This window comes from Carettochelys insculpta, chromosome 10, assembly GCF_033958435.1.
Source record: "Carettochelys insculpta isolate YL-2023 chromosome 10, ASM3395843v1, whole genome shotgun sequence".
NCBI classification, from domain to species: Eukaryota; Metazoa; Chordata; order Testudines; family Carettochelyidae; genus Carettochelys; species Carettochelys insculpta.
The window spans coordinates 40328142-40352927 of record NC_134146.1 but is presented as its reverse complement, the minus strand read 5'-3'; the positions used below and the strand labels follow the sequence as shown (position 1 = coordinate 40352927).

The window sequence follows — 24786 nt, the reverse complement described above, 5'->3', positions numbered from 1 at the left end:
AAAATTAGACTTTCTTTGCCAAGAAGGTAGGCAGTTATAGAAAGATTATATGATAAAATGGAATTGTCTGGGTCCATAACTGCTCCTTTTTAGGACTTTCAATATTCTTATGTTTTAGGGTGTAGAATTTTTGTCAGGCAAGCATGATTTTTCATTGAGTGGTCAGAAGTGAGGGTTAGCTATATTACACTGAAACACCTTTTAAACCTTAAAACTACTGTTAATTTTATTTGGGAATATAAAAAAAATAATAAATTAGAAATAAATAGGAAAAATAGGGAGGGGGAAATGGCCTATATACAAATAATCTATTTGTGCTTTTGGGGGCAGGAACCATGTTTTTGCTAAACATATGGCATTGGAGTCTGGTTAATGAACAAGGCTTCTATGTGCTTCTTCATTATAAATTATAATTTACAGACACACGTTATTTTGAGAAGTTAGAATAATCCCTACCAAAGGAAAGACAAGAATAGGTTGACCCTTTACTGTTATCTGTATTAGTGAAAATAAAAGACCCACTGATTCTTACTTCTAATAGTCTTTTATAATATTACATAATTGTATGGTATCAACAATGTTTCTATTGGGAGCATGGGGGGTAAAAAGATTAACCTGTCACAGTAGGCAGGGGAATGAAAAACACCCTGTTTAAGTGATCTGTATTCCTATACTGAGACAAATTAAGATGCTAGAGCTCATCAGGAAAGGGATTTTCTTTTGTAGAAAATTCTGACATTTCAAATTTTATCATTTTATATGCATACGTAGTTTAATATAAAAGCGGAAATGGAATTAATTAAAGTAACTCAGTCCAAACGAAATGTTTCCACTGTTTCTAATTTTTAAATGTCATCAGAATAGACATATCCCCAGGAAACATTTCATTTTAGATGGAAAACTGGTTCAGCAAATATTTTTTCACAGGCTCTGTTAGATACGGATGCAAGGTTTTCAACATAATACTCCACACACTACATTTACTCTTCTCATTAGCCCACAGATTATGAATATAAATCAGGTATGTATTCATTACAGGTTTTCAAAGGAGAACATTGACATACAAATTGGACATCAGATATTTTGAATATTATCTACTGGAACTGAAGAAAAGGAGAACTTGAATAAATTACACAAATGACATATCAAAACAAAAAGCAGTCAAGTAGCACTTTAAAGACTAGCAAAATAGTTTATTAGGTGAGCTTTTGTGGGACAGACCCACTTCTTCAGACCATAGCCAGACCAGACCAGACTCAATATTTAAGACACAGAGAAGCAAAAACAGTAAGTAAGGAGGACAAATCAGAAAAAGATAATCAAGGTGAGCAAATCAGAGAGTGGAGGGGTGGAGTGGGAAGGTCAAGAATTAGATTGAGCCAAGTATGCAGACGAGCCCCTGTAGTGACTCAGAAAGTTCCCATCATGATTTAAACCATGTGTTAATGTGCCGAATTTGAATATAAAAGCCAGCTCGGCTGTTTCCCTTAAAATTTAATGGAATGGGGCAGTCTGTCAATGACCTAAAGGTATGTGTGTTACTGAAGAAGAATTATCGCACCGTTCTGGAAAGGGAAACAGCCCAGCTGGCTTTTATATTCAAATTTGGCACATTACTACACAAATGACATATATGCAACTCTCTGAAGAATGAAAGGATAATCACTGACCTATATTTACGTATAAGAAGGAAATGTAATGCTTTTTGAACAGTAACAGAGAGGGAGCCATGCTAGTCTATACACTATCAAAACCAAAAGCAGTCAAGTAGCACTTTAAAGACTAGCAAAATAATTTATTAGGTGAGCTTTCGTGGGACAGACCCACTTCTTCAGACCATAGCCAGACCAGAACAGACTCAATATTTAAGGCACAGAGAACCAAAAACAGTAAGCAAGGAGGACAAATCAGAAAAAAAAAAAAAGATCAAGGTGAGCAAATCAGAGAGTGGAGGGGTGGTGGAGAGGAAGGTCAAGAATTAGATTAAGCCAAGTATGCAGACGAGCCCCTGTAGTGACTCAGAAAGTTCATATCCCGGTTCAAACCACGTGTTAATGTGCCGAATTTGAATATAAAAGCCAGCTCGGCTGCTTCTCTTTGTCTAAGGTAGTTAGAAACTTTGTCCACATATCTTCTCTGGAAATACCATCACTGGTCCTAACCAGGTTACTCACAGAATCACAGGCACTTTCTCATGCTCCTCTACTAACACCATATATGCCATCATGTGCCTACAATGCCCAGATGCGTTGCACATTGGACAGACTTCTAACTCCCTTAGACAAAGAGTTAATGGGCACAAAACAGACATCAAAACACTCCAGATCCACAAACCAGTTAGTCAACATTTTAATGGAATGGGGCATTCTATTAATGACCTAAAGGTATGTGTGTTACTGAAAAAAAACTTTTGCACCGCCATTCAAAGAGAATGGCTAGGGTGTAGGCTCTGGGCTAGGGTGAGGGGTTTGCAGTTTGTGAGGTAGCTCTGGGATGATATGAGGCAGAGGTTGGTGTACAAGAGGGGTGAGGGCTCTGGGAGGCAATTTGGGTGCTTGGGAAGAAGGCAGTGAGAGAGGGTGTCCAAAGTGCAGGAGGGGTTTTGGGTGCTAGCTCTGGGAGGGGACACAGGGCTGGGGTCTAATTGGGAGTTGAGATGCAAGCATTTACCTCAAGTGGTTCCACATCCTGGTTGGTAGCACAGCCAGGTAAGACACCCTCTCTACTTTGAATTTGTGTAACTCCTGGAAGTGGCTGGCACACCCCTGTGGCTTGGTGTGTGGGACGGTGTTCCTCCTTCCTGCAGGCACTGCTCCTTCTGCCTGCATTGGAGCCTGTCTTCACCTCACTGCACGGCTGCAGTTTTAGCAGTTTAAAATCTCCATGATTGGTTTCAGTAATCTCAGGGAGATTAAACCTGATTCCATGAGATTCCCCACAAAGTCGAATGGGTTGTCAGCCTTCATGGATCCTCGACTCCTTGTGGTTTTCAATGCAATATCATTAGGTGGAAGTTGACATGCATTACAGCAAAAATATAAAAAAGCCCAACTTTTTGAGTCACACTTCTGGCAATGATCTCACTGTGGCTGGCTGGCTGATCTTGGAGGGATTCTACAAAGAGCAGCCTCCTTCTTGCACTCCAAACAGGCTAGCCAGCTAAACCAATTTCCTGAGCACCCTTGAGGACAGAAACTGCTTCCCATGAGCAGCCCTTAAACACAAGCCTCCCAAAAGAAGGTTGAAAGAGTTCTGAAAAGCCCTGTGCACCTTTGAGATAAACAACTTCACTGATTCTCCTGGAGTACGATACCTCTGTACCACCCAACACAGGGCTGTGGGTAACAATCAGAACAGAATCTGCTGACAAAAACAGGACTATTGTGTATATAAGATAGACATTCAATTTTTATCCAAACGCAAGAACAAATTCTGCCATCAGAGACATGCTCCTGTGGAAGTGACAGACTCAGTACTTTAAATGGCTTATATCACCAGTACAGTTCAATTTTCTCGAGGTTAAGGTTTTTCCAACTTGCACAGGGCTGGATTCCCACCACACATACACCAGTTTCATGTCATTCTGACTCCATCAATCTCAAAAGAATTACCTGTGTTAACACTGGTATAAGAACAGAATCAGACCTCTTGTGTCCCAGCGTCAGTGTTTCTTGAACTCCCCCAGTGCTGTACTTGCAATTATCTTTGTCACTGAGACTTACCACAGGCAAAGGTGTTCATTGCCAAAACCCCAAGTTACTGCTTCTAATGAAAAGCTGTGTGACACTTAATGCTGCCTTGGAGTGGGAAAGAAAAATGTATGTATATCTGTCTACATTAGTATCTCTCCAAGGGCTGTTCAAAATAACACAGAGTACCTGAGTTTTGCTTTTTGGAAATAAGGTTAAGGACATGCTGGCTCCCTACAATTCATCTGAGAGAAAAAGAAAAAGCTCATGCTGCCTCATATGGCATGCAGAGTGGTAAACATTCACAGGCTACCTGTGCCCCAGCAAGCCTCTCACATCAGCAGTTCTCTAGCTAGTTATTCCCTAACTGTGGCTTCCACTTTTAGATGTAGCTTAAACCAGCTGTAAGGAATGGCAGAAACTGTTTCCACCCCTCTATTCAGGGCTTTATTTAGTACAGAGGCAATTTCAAAGCACTAATGACCCTGATTCATACACTGAGAGTGAGTCATACCTCCATGGATAACTTGTAGGGAAATGTCTGGAGATGAGGGAATGGAGAGATAAGTGGAGAGGGATAGAAAGCCAGAGGCCAGGGAGGATGAGAATTGGTGGAGGGATTTGTAGAGGAAGTGATGGAGAGACTCCATGCCTAAGTAGTAATAGAGAGGAAGCCATGCTAGAGTAGGGAGAGTGGCATCAGCAAGGGGACAAAATGGGAGGGGAAGAGAAGACAAAAGCAAAGGAAATGCAGGGCACATGTCCCAGGAAGATGTCGTCCTCAAATACTATAGGGATGAGCCTGGTAAAAGAAGGGAACAATAACAAAATGGAAGAAAGACACAATGTAGCAGGACTATCACTAATGGTATATCTTTTAAAAAGGAGCTGTCATGTGTGGACAGTGCAGGAAATAAAAAAAAATGAAATGGAGAGACAGAAAAACGTACTGGGCAACAAAAGGGTAAATACAGTTTTTAGTTATTTCTTCCTGCCCTGCTCTCTTCTGTAATGTTCTATGGTTTTATTCCATTCCGTAAGAAGAATCTCATAAGGATGCTTCACTGTGGGACAAGGGAGCTGGTTATCAAGAGGGAGCACCACTTCTCGCTCACATTCAACTACCTCATTCCTGTCCCCATGTCAGAATTTTCACTCTGTAATCATAAGCACCGGAACTACGGATGCTGGCGGGAATGAGCAGCTGCAACACTCAGATTTCAGATGGGGTTTAGCTGCCTGGTGGTACCACCTGCCCCCTCACCTTGAGTCCTGGCTGTTCATCCTGGAGATCTGTTTCAGGTTCTACACTTGCCCAAGCTCAAGGAGGAAGAGAGGAGTGGGCTAATGGGGCTGATTTTCAGCAGCCCTTCAACAAGAAGTGTCCCCACACCACTGTCTGTGATTACAAAGGAACTTTCATTTCTACTGTTCCATGTCTAAAACTGAGTGAATAGGTCAGAACCCAGCAGCATGTGCCTTTAGTACTCAGTCCTACCAAAGCCTAGAAATTTAGAGCAATAGTTTGATCATCTCTTAAATAGTGCTATTAATACATAAAAACATTACAATTCACCTATATTGCTACCCATTTCTTATGTTCAAATGTCTATGTTTATGCACTCATGTAGGCTTTTACTTGGCAAATGGGCACACTTGAATTTGCTGCAGGCTTTACTAACGATTCCAGGGATTGGGCCTTATAGAAATGAACAGGGAAAGTATTTAATTATAAAAGCTAGGTCTGGTTTGAGAAATGCCATATGGTAAAAATCACAATTTTACTGGGGGGTGGGGAACAAAGAAAGACCCTTCCTTTTAATTTATTTTATATTTGCTTCTATATGGCAACTGTGGTACCTTGGAAGCACATGAGCTTTCAACTGAACTGAACGGAGAATACTTATTGAAAAGCTATTGTAACATACAATTATTAAAATTGATTATTATCCAGACAATATCAATTTCATTACCCCTGACTGATTCTCAGCAATGCTCCTTTACAGCCTTCATTCTTGTCACTTCAGTTATGAGTGCTGCATGAACAATAGCTTAATACAGCACAACAAATTGCAGTCCTGCTGCTCTCAGCAAGATTGGAGGCAGTCTGCCTTATTAGCAGGCCTTAAGTAATGGCTGTCATAGGTGCTGACTACAGAGACCACAGCCTCACCAAATATGGCAAAAAAAAAAAAACCTCATGCCCCTGAAGGCTTTAATTTGATTCACCTATAAAAGTCAGGATACTGCAGTAATTGCTAATTGTTTCAGTGCCTGCTTTGGAATTAAAGCCATACACTCAAACTTGGTTTTAGGATGCACTTCCTGGAAAATATAACCCCCCGCCCCAACTTGTTCTCTTCAGATACAATATTTTTTTTCTGATTTGTCAACCTTGATTACTATTTTTGATTCTCTATACCTTAAATATTGAGTCTGTTCCCGTACGGCTATGGTCTGAAGAAGTGGGTCTGTCCCATGAAAGCTCACCTAATAAATTATTTTGTTAGTCTTTAAAGTACTACTTTACTGCTTTTTTGACTATTTTGAAGATTCTGTGCAGGGGAAGGCCTTGGAATATTTTCAGAAGAACTCTCATCTTATCCCAATGCTCACTACCAGAGCCCTCACTTTTGGGAAAATGCATATCAAACCCTAACTGCATTGTAAGATGAAGATGCAAAGAGATAATTCAGGTAAGATGAAGCACATCTATACCTACAGGAAGATCGTCACTGGGGAGGTCAATCTTCCAGGGTTACGTTTAAGCATGTTGAGTAGGGATGCACTAATCAAATATTCAGGGCATCCCCATCGACTCTGGTACTCCTCAAAGTCACAAGGAGTAAAGGAAGTTGATGAGACAGTTTTTTCCTGTCAATCTTCTGCTGTGGAAACACAGAGGAAAGTCAACTGAAGGTACATTAAATATTGCTCCACTAATCTCGTAGCTGGAGTTGGGTATCTTAGGTCAATTTTCTTCCCTAGCGCAGACCTGCCCTCAATAAGAGCAAAATCCTTCTAGTTCCTCAAGCAATTCGCTGACTTTCATAGGATTCAAAGCCACTAATTGAATTGTTAAGAGTTTTTGTTCTGAAAGGTTTGCATCTCAATTTCTCTTTAACTATGCCCCTAGGACCAACATTGCTGACTCTCTTCCTTGTTTAAGACTATGTCTATGCTACACAGCTTTCAGCAACATGGCTTTTAGCAACAAGTCATCATGCTGCTAACTGGCATGGCAAAACTTTTGTCTTGTGGGATAGGAGCTTTTTCAAGGATCCATGAGTGAGAAAGTTTTGTCATTCAACTGGCAGTACAGACAAAGCTTTAGGTTACTAAAATTGGATAGTGAAGGGAAGCCCCATCTGTTTTCAGGATTCCTTTGCATTGTGTTACTGAAAGCAAATGGCCTAAAATGTAAATAAGCTGCCAGCTGTGTATGGTGTATGTGTCATTTCATCAGATTCAGTTCCTTCAAGAAGCTAATAGGTGGCTGCAGCTCAGAGTCTAGTAGGGGTTACGCTGTTTATGAAGACAGATGGCAAATAGGCCCACAGCCCAAAATGCTACCACTTAGTCAAGTGTGAGAGAGTTACAGAGACAAGATGTTTTCCTGCAGACAACAGAATATTCAAAGAAATCTGATGAAGTTTTTTTAGTTATAGCTTAATGAAAATTCCTGAATGTCTAGAAGATGAGGGGGAGGGAGAGAGAGCGAGCGAGAGAGAGAAGATTACATAAAATAACTATGAAAACTGGTAATGGAAAAGAGCGCGGCAACAAAACTGGGTATGAAAGAGATTCCATATGAAGGGAGCTTAAAAACACTGGAACTGTGCCAGTTAGAAAACAGATCATTAAATGGGGATATATATATATATATATATATATATATATATATATATATATATATTAGAAGTCTACAATCACCAGATATATGGACCCATACAACTGAATTGAACTGTAGGACTGGAAGGGACATCAATGGGGCATTCAGTGGACACTTCTCCAACAGCAGGAGGACATTGGTTGGCTCACAATGTTGTCCTCCTTTTATACTGACATGAAAGTATGGAAGAGAAGGTCTCAACACTGGACAAAACTGCCTCAATGACTGGACTGGACATCAACAAAGGAAAGACTAAGACAATGAGGATCAACCAGTCCAACACCACCACCACCATCACACTGGCAGGGAATGACCTGGCAGATGTGGAGCAGTTCACCTACTTGGGGAGCATTATGGGCAGAGATGGAGAAACAGACAAAGATATCAGTGCCAGAATAGGGAAAGCAACAGGTGCATTCAAGACTTCATCCCACATGGATTTCACAAATAAGATCTGTGAAGACGATACTGTGGATCTTCAACACAAACATGAACAGTGTGCTCTTGTATGGATGAGAGACCTGGTGTACTAAAAAGTCTTCAAATCACAAGTTAGAGACATTCATAAGCATATGCCTGAGGTATATCCTTCCCATCAAATGGCAAGACTCTGTCACCAATGAAGAGCTTTGAAACAGAGCAGAACAAGAACAACTTGATGTTCAAATCAAGAGAAGAAAGTGTGAATGGCTAGGCCACACTCTCAGAAAACCACCATCCAGCATAGTCCATCAAGCTCTAATATGGAACCCAGAAGGAAAAAGCATAAGATGACAACCTTGGACAACGTGGAGAAGATCTACTGAGATTAAAGGACAACAACTGGCGTGCTCCTGGAGTCAACTAGAAGTTTTGTCCCAAGACCGAGTGGACCTATGCTCTACTTGGAGTACAAGGGTTTAAGTCAAGTAAGTCACGGGAAGGGACCTTGAGAGGTCTTCTAGTCCAGGCCCCTGAAATACAAGCAGGAATAAATATTATCGAGATCATCCCTCCCAAGTGTTTGTTTTGTCAGTGCTTTAAAAATCTCTAATTACAGACATTTCACAATCTTCCTAGACAATTTATTATACTTCTTAACTACCATGATAGTTTGCAAATTTCTCTTAATGCCCTACCTAAAGAACATGCTGCAATTTGAGGCCATTGTTTCTGATCCTAGCTTCAGAAATTACAGAGAACAATTTTTCTCCCCACTCCTTGTAACAACCCTTTATGTACTTGAAAACGGTTATGACCCACCTCAGTATTCACTTCTCTGGACTAAACAAACTCAGTTTGTGGGGTATTTTAAATTTTCCCTCATAGGTCATGTTTTCTAGAAGTTTAGCTTTTCTTTGTTGCTCGTCTCTGGACTTTCTCTTATTTGTCTATAATTTTTTTCAGAAATGTGGCACCAGAAATGAAAACAATACTCCCTCGGAGGCCTAATCAGTATGGAGTAGAGAGGAAGAATTATTCTTTCTTATAACATTCCTACTAATACAATGAGAAAGCAAATAGGGAAGTGTTATTTATCTCTTCACATAACACAGGAACCAGGTGTTACCCAATGAGATTAACAGAACACAGATTTATAACAAATATAAAGAACTACTTTTTACAGAATGCTCAGTCAACTTCTAGAACCCATTTCAAGGAGATGGTGTGAAGGCCGAAAGTAAAACTGGCTTCAGAAAAGAATTAGAAAAGTACACGAAGGATAGTGCTGTAAGGACCGTTAGCCACGGTGGTCAGGGATGCAACCTTATCTCTGGGTGTCCATAAAACCGCCAGAAGGTGGGTTTGGATGACAGGGGATTGATCATGCAACAGCTGCCCTGTTCTGTTCATTCCCTCTGAAGCATCTGGCACTGGCCACTGTCAGAACAGATGATAGTGGGCTAGGTGGGCCAGCGGTCTGGCTCATTATGGCCATTCTTATTCTGTGCTTCACAGAATGCTACAGCCTGTTCCCATTTGTCATGTTTCAACAAAAAACAATTTTCAGAACAGATTTTTCCAAATACTGTTCATCTATCCCTCTCCTAGAGGATAAATCTTTGATTGTGCCTCACCCTTAGACTGCCTTGGAGCTTAGATACATTAATCAAAAACTGCTAAGGGAGGGAAATATGATCCAGAGAATCATAATTCCCTCCCTGGCTCCCCTCTGGATTCAGGAAATGGGAGTCATTAATTTATGCCAGCCCTTTACTCAAACAGTTTATTTCTCTTCTCAGGCTTGCTCTGTTAATTCTGATGCCTATTGGGAAATGTGATATGTCACAAAAGCTATCATGCCAACTGGGAATAACTAACACTGATATAAGCCATCTCTGAGAGCAGGGCAGGTACTCATTGGGCACAGACACTGGACTGCCATGTGAATCCTAGCAATAGTTCTGCCAGAACAAGGTTGAGGCACATTGGCAAGGTGCTTGGTGCCTGTGCTATACAAGTTCTGTACTTAAAATGAATGACTGCTGTGGAACCGTAGAACACAGATCGCCACCAGAGAAAGGTTACTTTGTGTCCAGATGTTGTTACTGGGGGATGACTAGATACAGCATTAAACCAGAATAAAGAAGTGGTGTTGTGAATTATTGCTCTACAGCTTATAGAGAAGGATTGCCTGAAGGATTTCTGATTTTATGAAGTGGTTTCTTTGGGTTTTTTAGTTATCAATTCTATTAGTAGACCATGACTGTAGTATTTACACACAATGCTTCCTGCACATCCAACTTTGGCATGGATTTCTCTTCACTGGTGCAAAGGACTCAGAAGGCTGCAAAATGCCTCCTTTGTCTTCAATCCCATCAACATTTGATCTACACATTTCAGAGACAAGACACATTAAGCCATTTTTAGTGATTTAATAAGTTTAAAACTGGTAATTTGTCCTGAAATTGTGATTTTTCTTTCTACTTTCCCCAAAACAATACTACATATTAGTGAGAGGCAAGCCATAAGAAATAAGTCATTAGGTGGATGGCTTAGATAATAAGGAAATTTCACAAGGGACTAGTTACTTATTATGCCAATGTGAATGCAAGACTCATTTAGGTTTAATTCACTGCTATATCACCCTGTTGTAGTGCCTAGGGAAATGATTTTTAAGCAATGCAGGGATTTCACTTATATGGGACGTAGCTAGAAGAACAAAATGATTTCTCAAATCAAATATCTAAACTTCATTTTTTAAAGGTTATCAGTTAAAAAAATACCAACATTGGGAAAAATTGTCTTCAGAGAATCACACCGAGGACCTGAGATACAAAATGTTGTGTGCTTGTGATTCTGAGTAGTCTCAAATCAACACATTTTGGATGAAATTCTATCCTTTTTGAAAGCCAGTGGGAGTTTCCTGATCATAGACAAAGAATAGCATTAGAAGGAATATATTTATATTCTTTGGCCTTCCTGCTTTATGCTCAGATTTCAGTACGATCGAGAAAAGTTTCTAGATTCATAGATTCCAAGACCAGAAAGAATCACTGTGATCATTTAATCTGACCACTTGTACAACAGATGCTTCAAGACAGTTTCTAAAGCATATAATTTAGGGAAAAAATCCAATCTTAATTTTAAAATTATCAGTGGTGGAGAATCTACCTTGACCACTGGCAAATGGTACATTGGTTAATTACTCTACATTAATAATTAAAGCTTGAAATTCTTACAATTAGATCACACTTATTCCCTTTTCTGCTAGATTGAAGAGTGCATTATTCAATGTTTGTTCCTTATGTGGGTAAATATAGATGTGGGGGGTGTGCTGGGTCTCAGGCTCATCCATCTCATTAAAAATGTTGAAATATGTAACTATTTGTATGTATGTGTCTTTACATTTATATACTGATTAATAACGTTTTTTAGATTCTACAGACTTATTTTCTTACACAAGCTAGAAGTTTTGTTGTTTTTTTTTCATATAAACATAACGAAAATGTACATCAGCTTGGATTACATGAGACAGGCTGGGGGCCTCCTAATTACAAACACAAAAAGTGGGGTCTGACATAAAAAGTTTGCTCACCCTGATATAGACTAGAACCAAGTCACCTCTTAACCCTCTCTGTGTTCAGCTGAATAAATTGCACTTGTGGAGTCAATCACTGTAAGGCATGTTTTTTTAACCTTGTCTTTAATCTTCATTCTTTTAGGTCTTCTATGAACCCTCTCAAATTTATCAGCATCCTTGAATTGGAAGCAACAGAATTGGACACAGGATTCCAGCATTGTTGTAACAGTGCCATACAGAGGTAAAATAATCTCTTTACTTCTACTTGAGAATCCCTTGCTTACACATTCAAAGATCACGTACACCCATTAAGCACAGTATCATGCTGGGAGCCTATGTTCAGCTTTTTCTCCACCAGGATCTCCAACTATTTATCCACATCACTGCTTCCCAGGACAGAGTCCCTTTTCCTGTAAGTTTGGCTGACGTTATTTGTTCCTAACTGCACGCAATTACATTTAACCATATTAAAATGCAGGCTGTTTGCTTACACAAAACTTTCCAAACTATCCAAATCATGCTGAATCAGTGTCCTGTCCCTTCATTATTTACATCCCCCCCATGTTTGTGTCATGTGCAAACTTTATCAGAGATGAGCTCATGTTTTCTTCCTGATTATTGATAACAATAAATTGCATAGGCCCCAGAACCAATCCCTGAAGAATCCCACTAGACGTACACCCACTGAATGGTAGTTCCCTGTTTACAGTCGCATTTTGCAACCTATCAGTTAGTTGGCTTTTACTCCATTCAGTGTGTTCCCTGTTAAGTTTATATCTTCCCTAGTTTTTAATCAAAATATTGTGCAGCACCAACTCAAATACCTAACAGGCATTTAAGTATCACATCGGCACTATCAGCTTTATCATCTAAACTTGTGATCTTACTGAAAAATTATGTGTGTTATTATTGATAATTCTACCATTTCCAAAAGGTATTGGGCCAATACCTTTGTAAGGATTCTTTTACTCCTATTATACTTTAAAACTCCATATTGTTCTTCACTCTGCTCATCACTGCTTTTTCCTTGTGTCCCTTTGATTCCTCTATCAGTTTAATATCATACCTAGCTTTTGATTTATATTCATTACTATCAACTTCCACTTTGTTACATACACAAATATATATCTAGAGGATAAGAGCTACCCTCACTTTCTTTCTAAACCAGGCCAGTTTTCTAATTAGTAGTACAGCCTGACTTTTGTGTGAAACTGCAGCTTTTTGAGCACCTAGTAAAGTGTTCTTGAACGATTCCCAATTATTATTCATGTTTTTTCTGATTAAATTCTTCCTCCCAGCTCATTTGGCCCACAATGTTTCTCAGCTTTGTGAGCATGTCTAAAGCACCAAACATATATTGCACATGATAAGTATGATAAAGATACGATCACTTGTAACTAAACAACCATTAAATTTTACTCTTGTGATCCACTCCTCTGTCTGCCAAAAAGAAGAGTCGTGTTAGCCTTACCCAACTTCAGTAAAACAATTAAAGGCCGCATTTGACCTGCATAAGACATTAATACAAAAGGAAACAATACACCTTCTTTGAAAACTAATAATCCGTAAAATTCAATGTAGTTTTTTGCAACCTTCTGCATCCTGAATTTCTAGAGGTTTCGCAGAGATCCATAGTTCTTATCCCCACTAAAAATTTTTTAAAAATATCCCTATGTTCTCCAAGCTATTATGCATTGATATTGATAATACTGGGATAAGAACAGAGAAATGCACCTCATGCCATTTTCGGCTTATTTTAAAAAAATCATTATGCTTTCACCTATACGTGATAGGCATATTAAAATTAACATAAATAGATATTATGTCCCCAGTCTGACTATAAACTTTGTGGAATGGTGCTCTACAGGTTCACCTCACTAGCACCTACCTAGGAAGTTAGTGACTTAATTTCCAAAGAACTCATAAAGAAGACTCCAAGTTCCGTCTACATTTATCTAAGCCGTAAACTCTTCTCATGAAGGAAGACTTAAATTTGCATGCTAGGAGGCTGCAATACAGTAGTAGAAAAATGATGATCCTTATTTCAAGCATTGCACTCTGGAATACCACCACATACGCGCTGCCGTTGGGATGACAAACAGTTTGCTATCCTTTAATTGAAGACTGCAATTCATAGTCTCACAGGCCTTTGTGCAAGAAATGGTTTAAAGATTTGAAGATTTTTTTCACACTGTTGAATGTCAAGGGCTAGGAAATATGAGATTTTCATAGGAGGAACTAAAGTTTTCACCTTTTATGAGGGAAACTTTCGCCTTTCCGCCCCCAACCCCAAAAAGCACAATTACCTTTCACTATATAGAAGGCTTGGCTGATGCGGGAGGAGGGGAAGGAGGTGGACACTGGATAGACATGGGAGCAGAATATTTTTTTCTTCTTTTCTTGTAGCCATTTTAGTCATTACACTTAAGTTTGTACTATACACCAATGAAAAGTCAAATCTCAACAGAACTAGATGTGTGAGATTTTGCTGGAAAGAGCACCAGCTGGAAGCAGGAACAAATACCCAAAAGTACAATTAGTGACAACTATGCATATTATGAAGGGCTCTACACGATTCTCATGTGAAGCCCTGGCTATAGCTACAGTAAATGACTGTTTCACTATGAAGAGTGTAGCAAAGAAACACTTCAGGTGTGAAGGATAGGTGGAATGACAAGCAAAGCTGGTAGGAATATGCTACTACCAAAGAGAATTGGAGAAGACCAAACGGAAAAAAAAATCCTTGACCATTTCCCAAGACATGTTGAGCCAGTGGGAACTGTATTTCAGTTAACAGAAAATAGTTGATTGTGAGGCTAGTTGAAGGTGATATTGATGAAGTGAAATCCTGTAGGTGCAATCTATTTGAATTTGGTATAGTATGGAATGGGATGACAGAGTGCAGTAGCAGTACAGGATGTTGGATTTCAAGAAATTATAATGTGGGGAATTTAGAGACCTAATTCAGGCACAGAGTAGTGTGGGAGGTGGTGTTTTTTTTATGAAAAAAGAAAGCAGTAAATTGGAGAAATCTGGTGTAGCTCCCTGAAGGGGAACAAAATATATAAGGGTAAATGAAGTTCTGTCCTGGAAGGAAGAAATGAGGAAGCAGAAATATTCAGATAGACACAGCTTATGGGGAAACAGAAAGGCAACAAAAACAAGTTAATGCTAGCCAAAATTCTCCAGGAGATTGAGGGGTTTCCACAGATATATCCAGGCCTGCCCATGTGGGAAGTGGGGAGAAAGCAAAGAGAGAAACTGCCTTGGGGCTTGATGCTTCAAAAGGGCCTGGAGGGGTCACCTTATCTACTTCATTCCCCACAAGTGACCTTGAGTGTCAGAAACAGGATTTTGGACTAAGGATAAACTTGATAGATTCTACTCCAGTCAAACACATGGGAAGACCAGGAAGTCACAGATTTCAGGTTAACCAACATCATCTCTCAGCCATCACCCCTGAAAATAACTAATTTGGGTTATGAGACTTATTTTTGGCTTACCAATATGCCAAATTCCATCACTGGAATACAATCTGCAAAACTATCAATTGTTTTATCAACTGCTCTGGAAGTTTAAATACTGCTGTAATAGTCCATAATAAAGTGCTTGTACTTGAGACAGTTCCATGTGCTAAAGCCGAAATTACTGTCTACTAATCACAACAAACAATACAATTACTATGTTATATTTTGCCTATTCAAATACATTGGATTTGTCTAAAACATAAAGCAGCAGAAAGGAAAACAATTCCATTTAAGAAACTGTACTAAACTGCACACCAACATTCACTCAAATATATTGAGGACTTTAAAGAGGAGACATATTTTTGCTTCCTTTTATCCTCTGACTGTCTTGTCTCCATATTCAATAAAAAGCACAATTCCTACCAAACTTGATCCAAGATTCTAGGCACTACCTTACTAAAATAATAAGTTAATTATAACAATGAATTAATTGAAACAGGGATGGCGAGGGATAAAATATTTTAAGATGTACTAAAACTACATTGCAATACACTTCAAAATGTATTCTTGTTAACTTTATTGAAAAAGCTCCTATAACATGTATAGCAGAATGCACAGATCACAGGAGCACAGAAAGGTAGAACCACTCAACTCAGGCAACCAAACACAGAGGATACTGTTATACTCTCAACAGCCATCTCTCAACAGAAGTCACTGTCGGAAGAGATTTCCCAGCAAAACTTCTGTCGACAGAGGGCGGTCACATACAAATGCCAATTGGAAGAGTGCTCAATTCTGTCAACAAAACAGGCACCTGGAAACACAGCAGACAGAGCTGCCCATTGTTCTGGATGACCCCTCTGTTGAGAGAAGTCCCCTCAGAGCATTCGCACAGCTTTTTTGTCGACAATCTGTCAATAGCAGCATCATGCCCCATGGCGGACGGGCAGAATGCTGCTGGCTAAAGTGGTGAGTTTTGGCTACAAACTGTGGGCAAAATGAATTTTGCGTGTGGACATTCCACCAGTTTTGTCAACAAAACCGCGGTTTTGTCAGCAAAACTTGCTAGTGGAGCCATAGTCAGACTGTTTGGCCCTTCCTGATACTTCAGCTGTGCTTGTTTCTTAAGATGTGTCAGAAGTTAAGAACATAAGAACAGCCGTAGCAGTCAGACAATAGGTCCATCAAGCCCAGTATCCTGTCTTCTGACAGTGGCTAATGCCAGGTACCCCAGAGGGAATGAACAGAACAGGTAATCATCAAGTAATCAATTCCCCATCGCCCATTTCCTGGCAAACAGAAGCCCATCATGCCCTTCATGCCCATCCGGCTAATAGCCACTGATTGACCTATCCTCCATGAATTTATCTAGTTCTTTTTTAAATTCTGCTATAGTCTTGGCCTTCACAACACCCTCCAGCAAGGAGTTCCACAGGTTAATTGTGCTGTGTGAAAAAATATTTCCTGTTGTTTGTTTCAAACCTGCTGCCTATTAATTTCATTTGATGACCCCTAGTTCTTGTGTTGAAAGAAGGAGTAAAAAACATTTCCTTATTTACTTTCTCCACACCAGTCATGTGTTTATAATGTGTTTATAATTTGACCAAGTCCTTTTCATTCTTGTATGATCACATATCTATGGTAAACCTCAACCAACAAATCTAACAATTGTTTGCTAACTGGAAATCTTTTTCCATTACTCCTACAGCCCTCTCCCCCTCACCCCATCTGTCTAAAATGTATGTGAAATTCCATTATATCCACCCTACCTCATAAAAATTAATCTTTGTGACATGCTCGATTAGAAGAGTCAGCATTACATATTTATGTTTATGGAATTTTCCTGCCTTTAGGGACAAGTTCAGTGTTAACAGATACATGAATGCATTATATTTATGCAGGAATTTGTTTTAAGTGAAGCTATTCTGGTTGTATTTTTAGATGACTGCAGAGAATATTACCCTTAGCACAAGCAGGCACCAGATCTGCACAAATTTTACACAATATGTTTGTAAGTATTCATTTTCACAGAAACCTCAAATTCACTTTGATGGTATTTTACAACTGCAACCCTTGTATATTAGTTTCATCGCAAACATTCGGTCTCATTATTTTCATTCACAAGAAATTATAGAGTGAGGAGTTACTTATGAAAGTTTAGGACTGCACTCGCATCTGGACTGAATTAATGTAGCATCTAAAAGGGAAGTGGCAATTAAAATCTATTTAGACGAGCTACATTGGAGTCCAGTGCATGGTATTGTATTTCAAGTGCCTGTAGATGGTTGGGAACATTGAGACAACATGCTATTGCAACACCTGTTCAGGACTTTATTTAATTTTGGATTCATGTGTCTACAAAGGGAGAGCACTTCCAACACACTGAGAATATCTACTGTTCCTTGAAATAGTGTTCTTCCTTTTCTCTTCGATTATTAAACATCAGCACTCTGAACCCTATCCTTGAGTCCAAGGCTCAGCAACTTTTCAGAGGCAGAGTACAGAAATTTGACCATTTGACCTCTACGTACAGGCCAAGTGCCACTGATACTTTTTAAAGTCACTAATAGTCCTACTCACAACAGTTTCATTAATAAATTAAGATGCAAAGCTTTATTGTTTCGCTCTTTAAATCTCTATCTATCCAGGTTTTTAAAATATCTAAAACTGTCCAGGATTTTAAAACAGGCTGAATGTCTCTTATCCCACACTCTCTGGAACGGCAACAACCGTGGTCTGGCAGGGCCACAAACGTTGCTTAACCAGGGTACCCCAGCCACAGAGGTTGCCAGGGGCTGGGGATTCAGCTGGTCGGGCAGGCAGTCCCATAGGCTGGGAGCTTCATAATTGAGGCTTCCCTCCCTGGCATTGAGCCCACGACAGGTTCAGGATATGGGGCACGGAGCCTCATGGGCCAGATTCAGGCAAGCTGGGGCCTGATCTGGCCCATGGGCTTTGCCAGTGCGCGGTGGGGGATGGAACAGGCAGCACCTTTGCTGCCACTGCTGCCTCTGCTCCTCCTCCCGCTCCACCAGCTGGGGGAACGGCAGCATAGCGCTGCCTGGAGAGACGCTTCCCCATGGCTCTGATTGCCTGGAACTCCTGCCAATCAGATCAATGGGGGGGGCGCAGTGTCTGGGAATGTGGGAGAAGAGTCTCTCCAGGGCACTTCTCTGCCGGTTGATGTTCCCCTGCTGGAGGAGGGGGGAATGACAATGCTGCAGAGAGAAAAGTGATCCCCTCCCCCAGCTTGCTCCTGTCTCCTCCTCCTCCTGCCCAGACCACTACACTCTGCTTCTACGTCCCCTCTTGCCCTTGTACCCCCTCTCCCACCCTTCTCCTGCTCCCTCCTTCCCATCCAGACCCCCAAACACTCACCCCGACCTGCTTCTGCACCCTCCCTCCTGGCCAGAACCCACACACCCACCCCCAGATCACAGGAGGGAGGGAGAGAAACCAGTCAAGATGCTGCATTCCTATAGCAGACTCTTTGGGGCTCAGCAGTGGGGGCTCTAGTCCCAGCCCTGTATGGAGGAGGGGGTCCTGCGGTGGGGGAGTTCTGGTCCCAGCTCTGAACCAGGGGCCTGTGCAGCAGGGCTGCAGCCCCATGTTATGAAGGAGGCTCCAGGAGGAGGGTTTCCAGCCCCATCCCCACGCCGCAAGGAGGGGCTTCGCAGGAGGGGCTCTGGCCCCTGCCCTGCAGGCCTCTCAGCGGTGGCTCTGGCCCCTGCCTCATGCTACAGCAGGGGCCTTTGCGGCAGGGGCTCTTGCCAGCCCTGGTCCTAGCCCCTGTCCTCTGGCCCCCTCTGTGCTGCATGGGGAGGAGGAGGAACAGGGCTGAGCTTCCATCACATGCCATTTAAAATCGGCTCGCCCTCCAACAGTGGCACACTTGTCACGGGGTTGCTGACCCCTGCTTAGTCTTTACTCAATAATACTGCCACTGAAAATCACCTGTTAGGAAACCCGTCTGCTGGTTTTGTGGTTCCTAAATACACAATGTTAACAATAAACACACTGAGTGATGGGGCAAAAGTCCTACTGACTTCAGTAGAGCCAGTAAGTTACACATTATGTTGTATTTTAACTTGTTGTTTTCCTGTACAATATTATTGGCCAAGGGGAAATATTCTGAAGATACAGGTGAAGAAAACTGACATTTTATAGTAGAGCCAGAGCCATCCTATTCATAGGATAGTTTGGGGCAACCATCCCATGAAGCCCAGGGTGGCCTGGGGGACTAGCAGGGAGTCTGGAGCCAGCAACATGGGTCGGGCTGACCCTACACTTGCCACCAGAGGTGGGAAGCAGGCTGGCATGGCCCCAGTCCCCTTCACTCCACTGGCTCCCAGCTGCATCACTCAGGGAAGGGGGCTTGGGTAAGAAATGGGACCCCTCCCCCCATGCAACAGGAAGTGGAGCACTGCTGTCGGGAGCCAGCAGAGTGGAGTGGGCTGGATCACTCCACTTCCCCCCACCATTGGTGCTGGAGTGTGTGGGGGGGGAGATCACCAACTCCCACTAATCACTCAGGCTGCGTCACTCAGGGGAGGTGCTTGAAGGAAGGAGTGGAATGTGGGGTGAAGAGGCAGGGTGGGATCTGGTATGGAGGGAGGATTGACAGGAGGGTGCTTCTTTCCCTGATTCACTCCACAGAGGCACAGTGTGGAGACAATTTAATGGGTTACATTTTCAAGAGTGCCCAAGTGATTTAGAACACTAAGTTGCATTTTCAAACAGTGATTTAATAATACCCTCTGGCTTTATATAGCTTCTGTCATCAGTGGATTTCAAAGTATTTTTCAGAGGACTATTATCCTCATTTTACAAATAGGGAAACCAACGCACAGAGGTGCAGTCACTTGCCCCAAATCACACAGCAGATGAGTGGCCAAGCTGAAAAGGTATTCAGTTTCCTAGCAATCCTATGCTGTATCCACCAGGCAATACTTTCCCCTTGTTACAAACTGATTTCAGTGGAAGTTAGGTATCCACAGTACCCTTTTTTTGTGCTGGTACTGAGTACTGGCACCTTGGCAGTCCCAGACATGGGATAGTCTCGGGGGGGAGGTGGGGCACGGAGCCAGCTGAATGCCACTGGATACCTATCTGCTTCTCTAGACACCTAAATGCATTGGAGAATCTGGCCCCTGAAGAATTTCAATCTCACTACAAAAAATCAATGGGACTTTGGTTTCTAAGTGCCTAGATCACTTTTGAAAATAGGGCTTAGGAAATTATGGAGACAAGCCAAGCCATTAACAGGTATAGATCCAATGGGTAGAGATCTTCACAGTAGAGCGGGGCCCATTTTATACCAGGGCTGCCTTTAGCCCACAATATGGGGTGTCATGATTCCTTTATAAAAATTATTTAAGCAAATTAATATTTAGACAACTTAGAAGGTTCTTCTGGTATAACTTGTCATGTTTTCTGTGGCACTGAACACTGCAGTAAGAAGGCAAAACAAAAAAGTTTATTTACACTAAGCTCTTTTTGCCTTTCAGGGATCTGTGACGATCTGAGTCCTACTGAAAGATTGGACCATTTACAGGGACCAAACTAATTTCCATTCTTTTTGTGCACATTTTTCAGTATTTCCCTCCTGGGGGTTTTAAATAGTTTAGGAAGATAATCCTTACCTAGGCTGTGTTGCTAATTAGAACATTTAACTAAAACCAACAATTACAACTGTGCTAAATCACACTGAAATTCTACAATGAGCATGTTCCTGAAGAAACAAGGCCTAAAACACAGAGCACTGATGCCAGAACAGTGTTTTATTGTCTGAAGAGCTCTACCCATTGCATCTGATGGGATAAGTGCTTTGCATGGAATCCACCAGGGAGACACAAGGTGAATGTTGGTCTCACAGAAGTCCTGCACAGAGACTGATCTCACAGGTCAGGATGGAAAATTGCACATGGATGGCTTTCCACTTCCAAAACGGTCTCTATACTGGCCCAGTGTAGTCTAGTGAAGACAGCGTCAGAGAAAGCAGGACCACTTTTATGATTAAGTAGATCTCTTTGCCTTATACTCCATGTAACCTGTGCGGGCAGGGTACAGCTGCTCTTTCACGATGCCCATTCCCTAACCTTGTGCTTGACAGGTGAGTTTTACTGCACCCACATAGAAACTGAGCCAATGCTCGATGAATTTAATGGAAGTCTGTCCATTAATTCTACTGAGGGCTGGATAAGGCACATAGAATCCATCTGCACTGGAACAAAACACCCACAGCTGCCCCGTGGCAGCTGATTTGGGCTTGCAGGGCTCAGGCTGTGGGACCATAACCCTGTAGTGGTGATGTCCAAGCTGGACCTAGAGCCCAAGCTCTGAACACCACAAGCAGGGAGGTTTCCAGAGCTTGTGCTCCAGCCCAGAAGTCTATAATGCAATTTTATAGCCCCATTTCCCAAGCCATGCAAGCCCAACAAGCTGAATCAAGCCAGGCATGAATATTTTATTACAGTGTACAAATACTACAGCATCCACATTTTCAAGCTTTAGGAGGGTGCAATAGCCTTCATGAGTATATAAAGTTCTTACTCTAGCCCTCAACATGCACGAATGAGATAGAAATTTTGTTAATGACTAGATTTAACACATCCTGCACTGTATCAGTTTTCCTACTAAATCTTATTCGGGATTGTAAATGCAATCTTTTTGTCATTGTTGAGTCTTGGCCAAGAAGTAAGTTAGGAAAATTAAATTAATACGACTTCACCCTGGCATTTAGAAAAAGCAAGTGAAGCAGCTGTCAAGTATTCTTAGTAATTCAAAGTACATTAAAAAAAATCTCACAGTAACGTAAAGTCAGCTTGTAAATTGGTTTTCAAGGAACATGTGTGATGTGTTCTATATTACTTATATCACATATACAAGATTTTCTTGCAATCATTCTGGGGCTTGCCAAACAGATGTTGAGGGAAAGCAACTTATAACATTCATTTTACAGAATGTTTTCCTAAGATCAACCTTTTGGTCTGTGACCATCTTTTAGTAAATAATGCATAAAACCAGTGTTTATATATATTTGAGAATTGACAGTAGGCGGCCACTAAAAACTCTTATCTGATAATGCATTATCAAAAGACTGATGCTACCACAAAGAGAAGTGACAAACCCCTCAGAAGGAAGTAGGTTAAACAGGATAACAGGTATATAAGCAATCCCACTCAGATTCTCCATGGACTCCAAAATATCTCCGTAAAGCTCTCTCTACACATGGTCCAGACCAGTGGAGGTCAACCTCCAGCCTCCGGGCCACATGCAGCCATCAGGTTAATCTGACTGGGGACCACAAGACATTTTGCTAACACTGACCATCCACAGCTCATGATGGTCACAGTTTGCCATTCCCACCCAATAGGAGCTGCAGAAAGTGGGGGTCAACACATCCCTGCAGCTGCTTTGCTTGCAGGCACTGCCCCAAGAATAATAAGATTGTGTCAGTTGACAACCCTGGTTTTAAGTGAGCAAGGACTGCAATATTGAATCTGAAGAGATGCAATTGCTTTATATTTCATTATAACTTTGCTTCTACAATCCTGCATGCATTGACACTGAAATATTTGGAGGATGTCTGTGTACACATACATACTTGTTTGCTTTTAAATAATTACAGTCTTCATAAACTCTAAGAGATCTGTTTGACAAATTCAGACCATTCAAAACAAGTCCTGAAGCTGGCGATTTTCTGATAGGTTTATTATGCAAAAAAGGTCTCAGGCACTTGCCCTATTTATCAATCTATGCATATCCAAAACCATTTCAAAATTTAACAGAATAATGTTCTCTATTAAAATAATCCCCCATTTTATGGCAGGAACTTCACCCACTCCTTATGGAAGCATTTTTTTAAAAAGATCTGCATTAAACGTATACCTTTTCCAACTATTGTAAACCCTATAAAAGTATATGTGATGCAAGGGTCACAAACATCATGAAGAAGTTGAGCACAAGCAACAGAATTCAATGGTTGCAAACATGTTCTATAGAAGAAACAAAATTTTCTTCTACAGAAGAAACAAAAAGGTTAAAAGAAAGACTTTAGATATTATAAGAGCCATTAGCAAGCAATGCTATAATAATAGCATGTGAAAGTACATACCTGAAAATCTGTTGAATATTTTCAGCTTTGATTTCCTTGAGAATTTCCTGGTAGAAGTGAGGGTCACTTGGTTCTGAAGGAGTAGGGGTAGCTGGACATTTTGTGTGTGCATAATAGCCTATTAAAATTCCAAAAATAAATAAAATCAAAGCAGTGCAAAATAGTTTAAATAACCAACAGAAGTTGCAGCGGTTGCTCTTTGGTGTTCGTCTCGTATAATGTGATATGTAGTCTGGGTCTTCCTGAAGTCGCTGAAACCTTCCTTTAGGGGACACCGAGGGCTGAACAGGCTCCAGATCAACGTTTGTGTTTTGTGAATTTCCCATATGGTGACCTATGGCGCCATCCACTCTGAAATGGTCAAAGCCAGGCTCCTCCAGTTCTTTTTCCATGTCCCATTCTAGTTCCAACGTGGTGGCCTGGAGGTCATCATTGTCAAGGTACTGAGAGTGTCCCAGTGTTCTCTGGTCTGCGTTCACTTTGTGATAAGCCATCTTTTTACCTGTGAAAAAAATGAAAAAAATTTTGGTTGTCTTGTCATCTTTAAATATTCGCAACTTTGAATTAGAGAGTATCTACACACACACCCTATTTCAAAGTAGGGCACTACCCCATTCCTGGGAATGGAGTAAGGACTTCAAAGTTGGGCTCCCTTCAAAGTTAACTTTGAAGTAAGGGAAAATGCGTGTAGACTCTCTGCTGGCTACTTTGATGTAGTGCCTAACTTCGAAGCTAGTTCCTAGTGTAGACGCACCCTGTGTGATGCCCACCCCATCTAAAGGGAATTGTGTGTCCATATTTAAAGGAAAAATTGAGTCCACAATGTCAAATTCTTCTTCAACACAGCCTTCTTTAAACTTCTCCCTCAGTGCCATTATCTGGTCAGTATTTCTATTTGGTATTGAAGAAAAGGTGATAGTAGCTGCCTTAACTTAAATAAATCAATAAATAAATAAAATTATGAGAATGTAGGGAACATTCCCATACCAACAAGGGAACAGATAAGTTGGCCTAACAGCTTTTTCTGCCTCTTTAATTTCTATAATTCTCTAATACAGAATTAATCCAGTGAGTCCCAATGACATATTTTTAGTTACCAAAACCAATATCAGTATATTACAACATCTTTTCAAGGTTATTGCATGTCAACATTTGTACATAGATTTCTTTCAACTTAATATCTATCTAAATCATGCTGCTGAAGTAAAATACAGCGTGTAGCACAATGAAGTGCAAGAAAGCATCTAGGACTCCAAGGCCTTGTAACACAAATCAACAAAAATGATAAAGTTGAAGAAAATGTAAATAAGATAGCTTTACAGGAAGGAATGCAAAGGCAAGCAAATGCTGGATTAAAGTTCAGACATTTGAGGGTGACACTCAACTTCACTTACACATCAGTAAAAGACTTTCATTTGGATAGACTGTTCTATTATTTACAGGTAATAAAATGCATAGTTTCTGAATGACTGATGAATTTACTTAGAAATTGTCCCAGCTGCCTTGCTCCAGTTAGCTTTTCTATTTTAATGAATCAAAATTACTGCCAGGTTGGGATTCTTACCTAAACCATTTACTTAATAGTAAAGCATAACTCTTGCAATTCTAGACGTTTCTAC

General features: G+C 40.9%; 1 protein-coding gene across 1 annotated transcript in view; it reads right to left on the bottom strand.

Annotated features, from left to right (window-relative positions):
• NAALADL2 (N-acetylated alpha-linked acidic dipeptidase like 2) overlaps positions 1-24786 on the bottom strand; it is a 962837-nt gene that overhangs the window by 516408 nt on the left and 421643 nt on the right. Inside the window, exon 7 of the mRNA XM_075004140.1 lies at positions 23168-23669. Coding sequence (XP_074860241.1) covers positions 23168-23669 — 502 coding nt within the window. The remainder of the gene's footprint in view (positions 1-23167; positions 23670-24786) is intronic.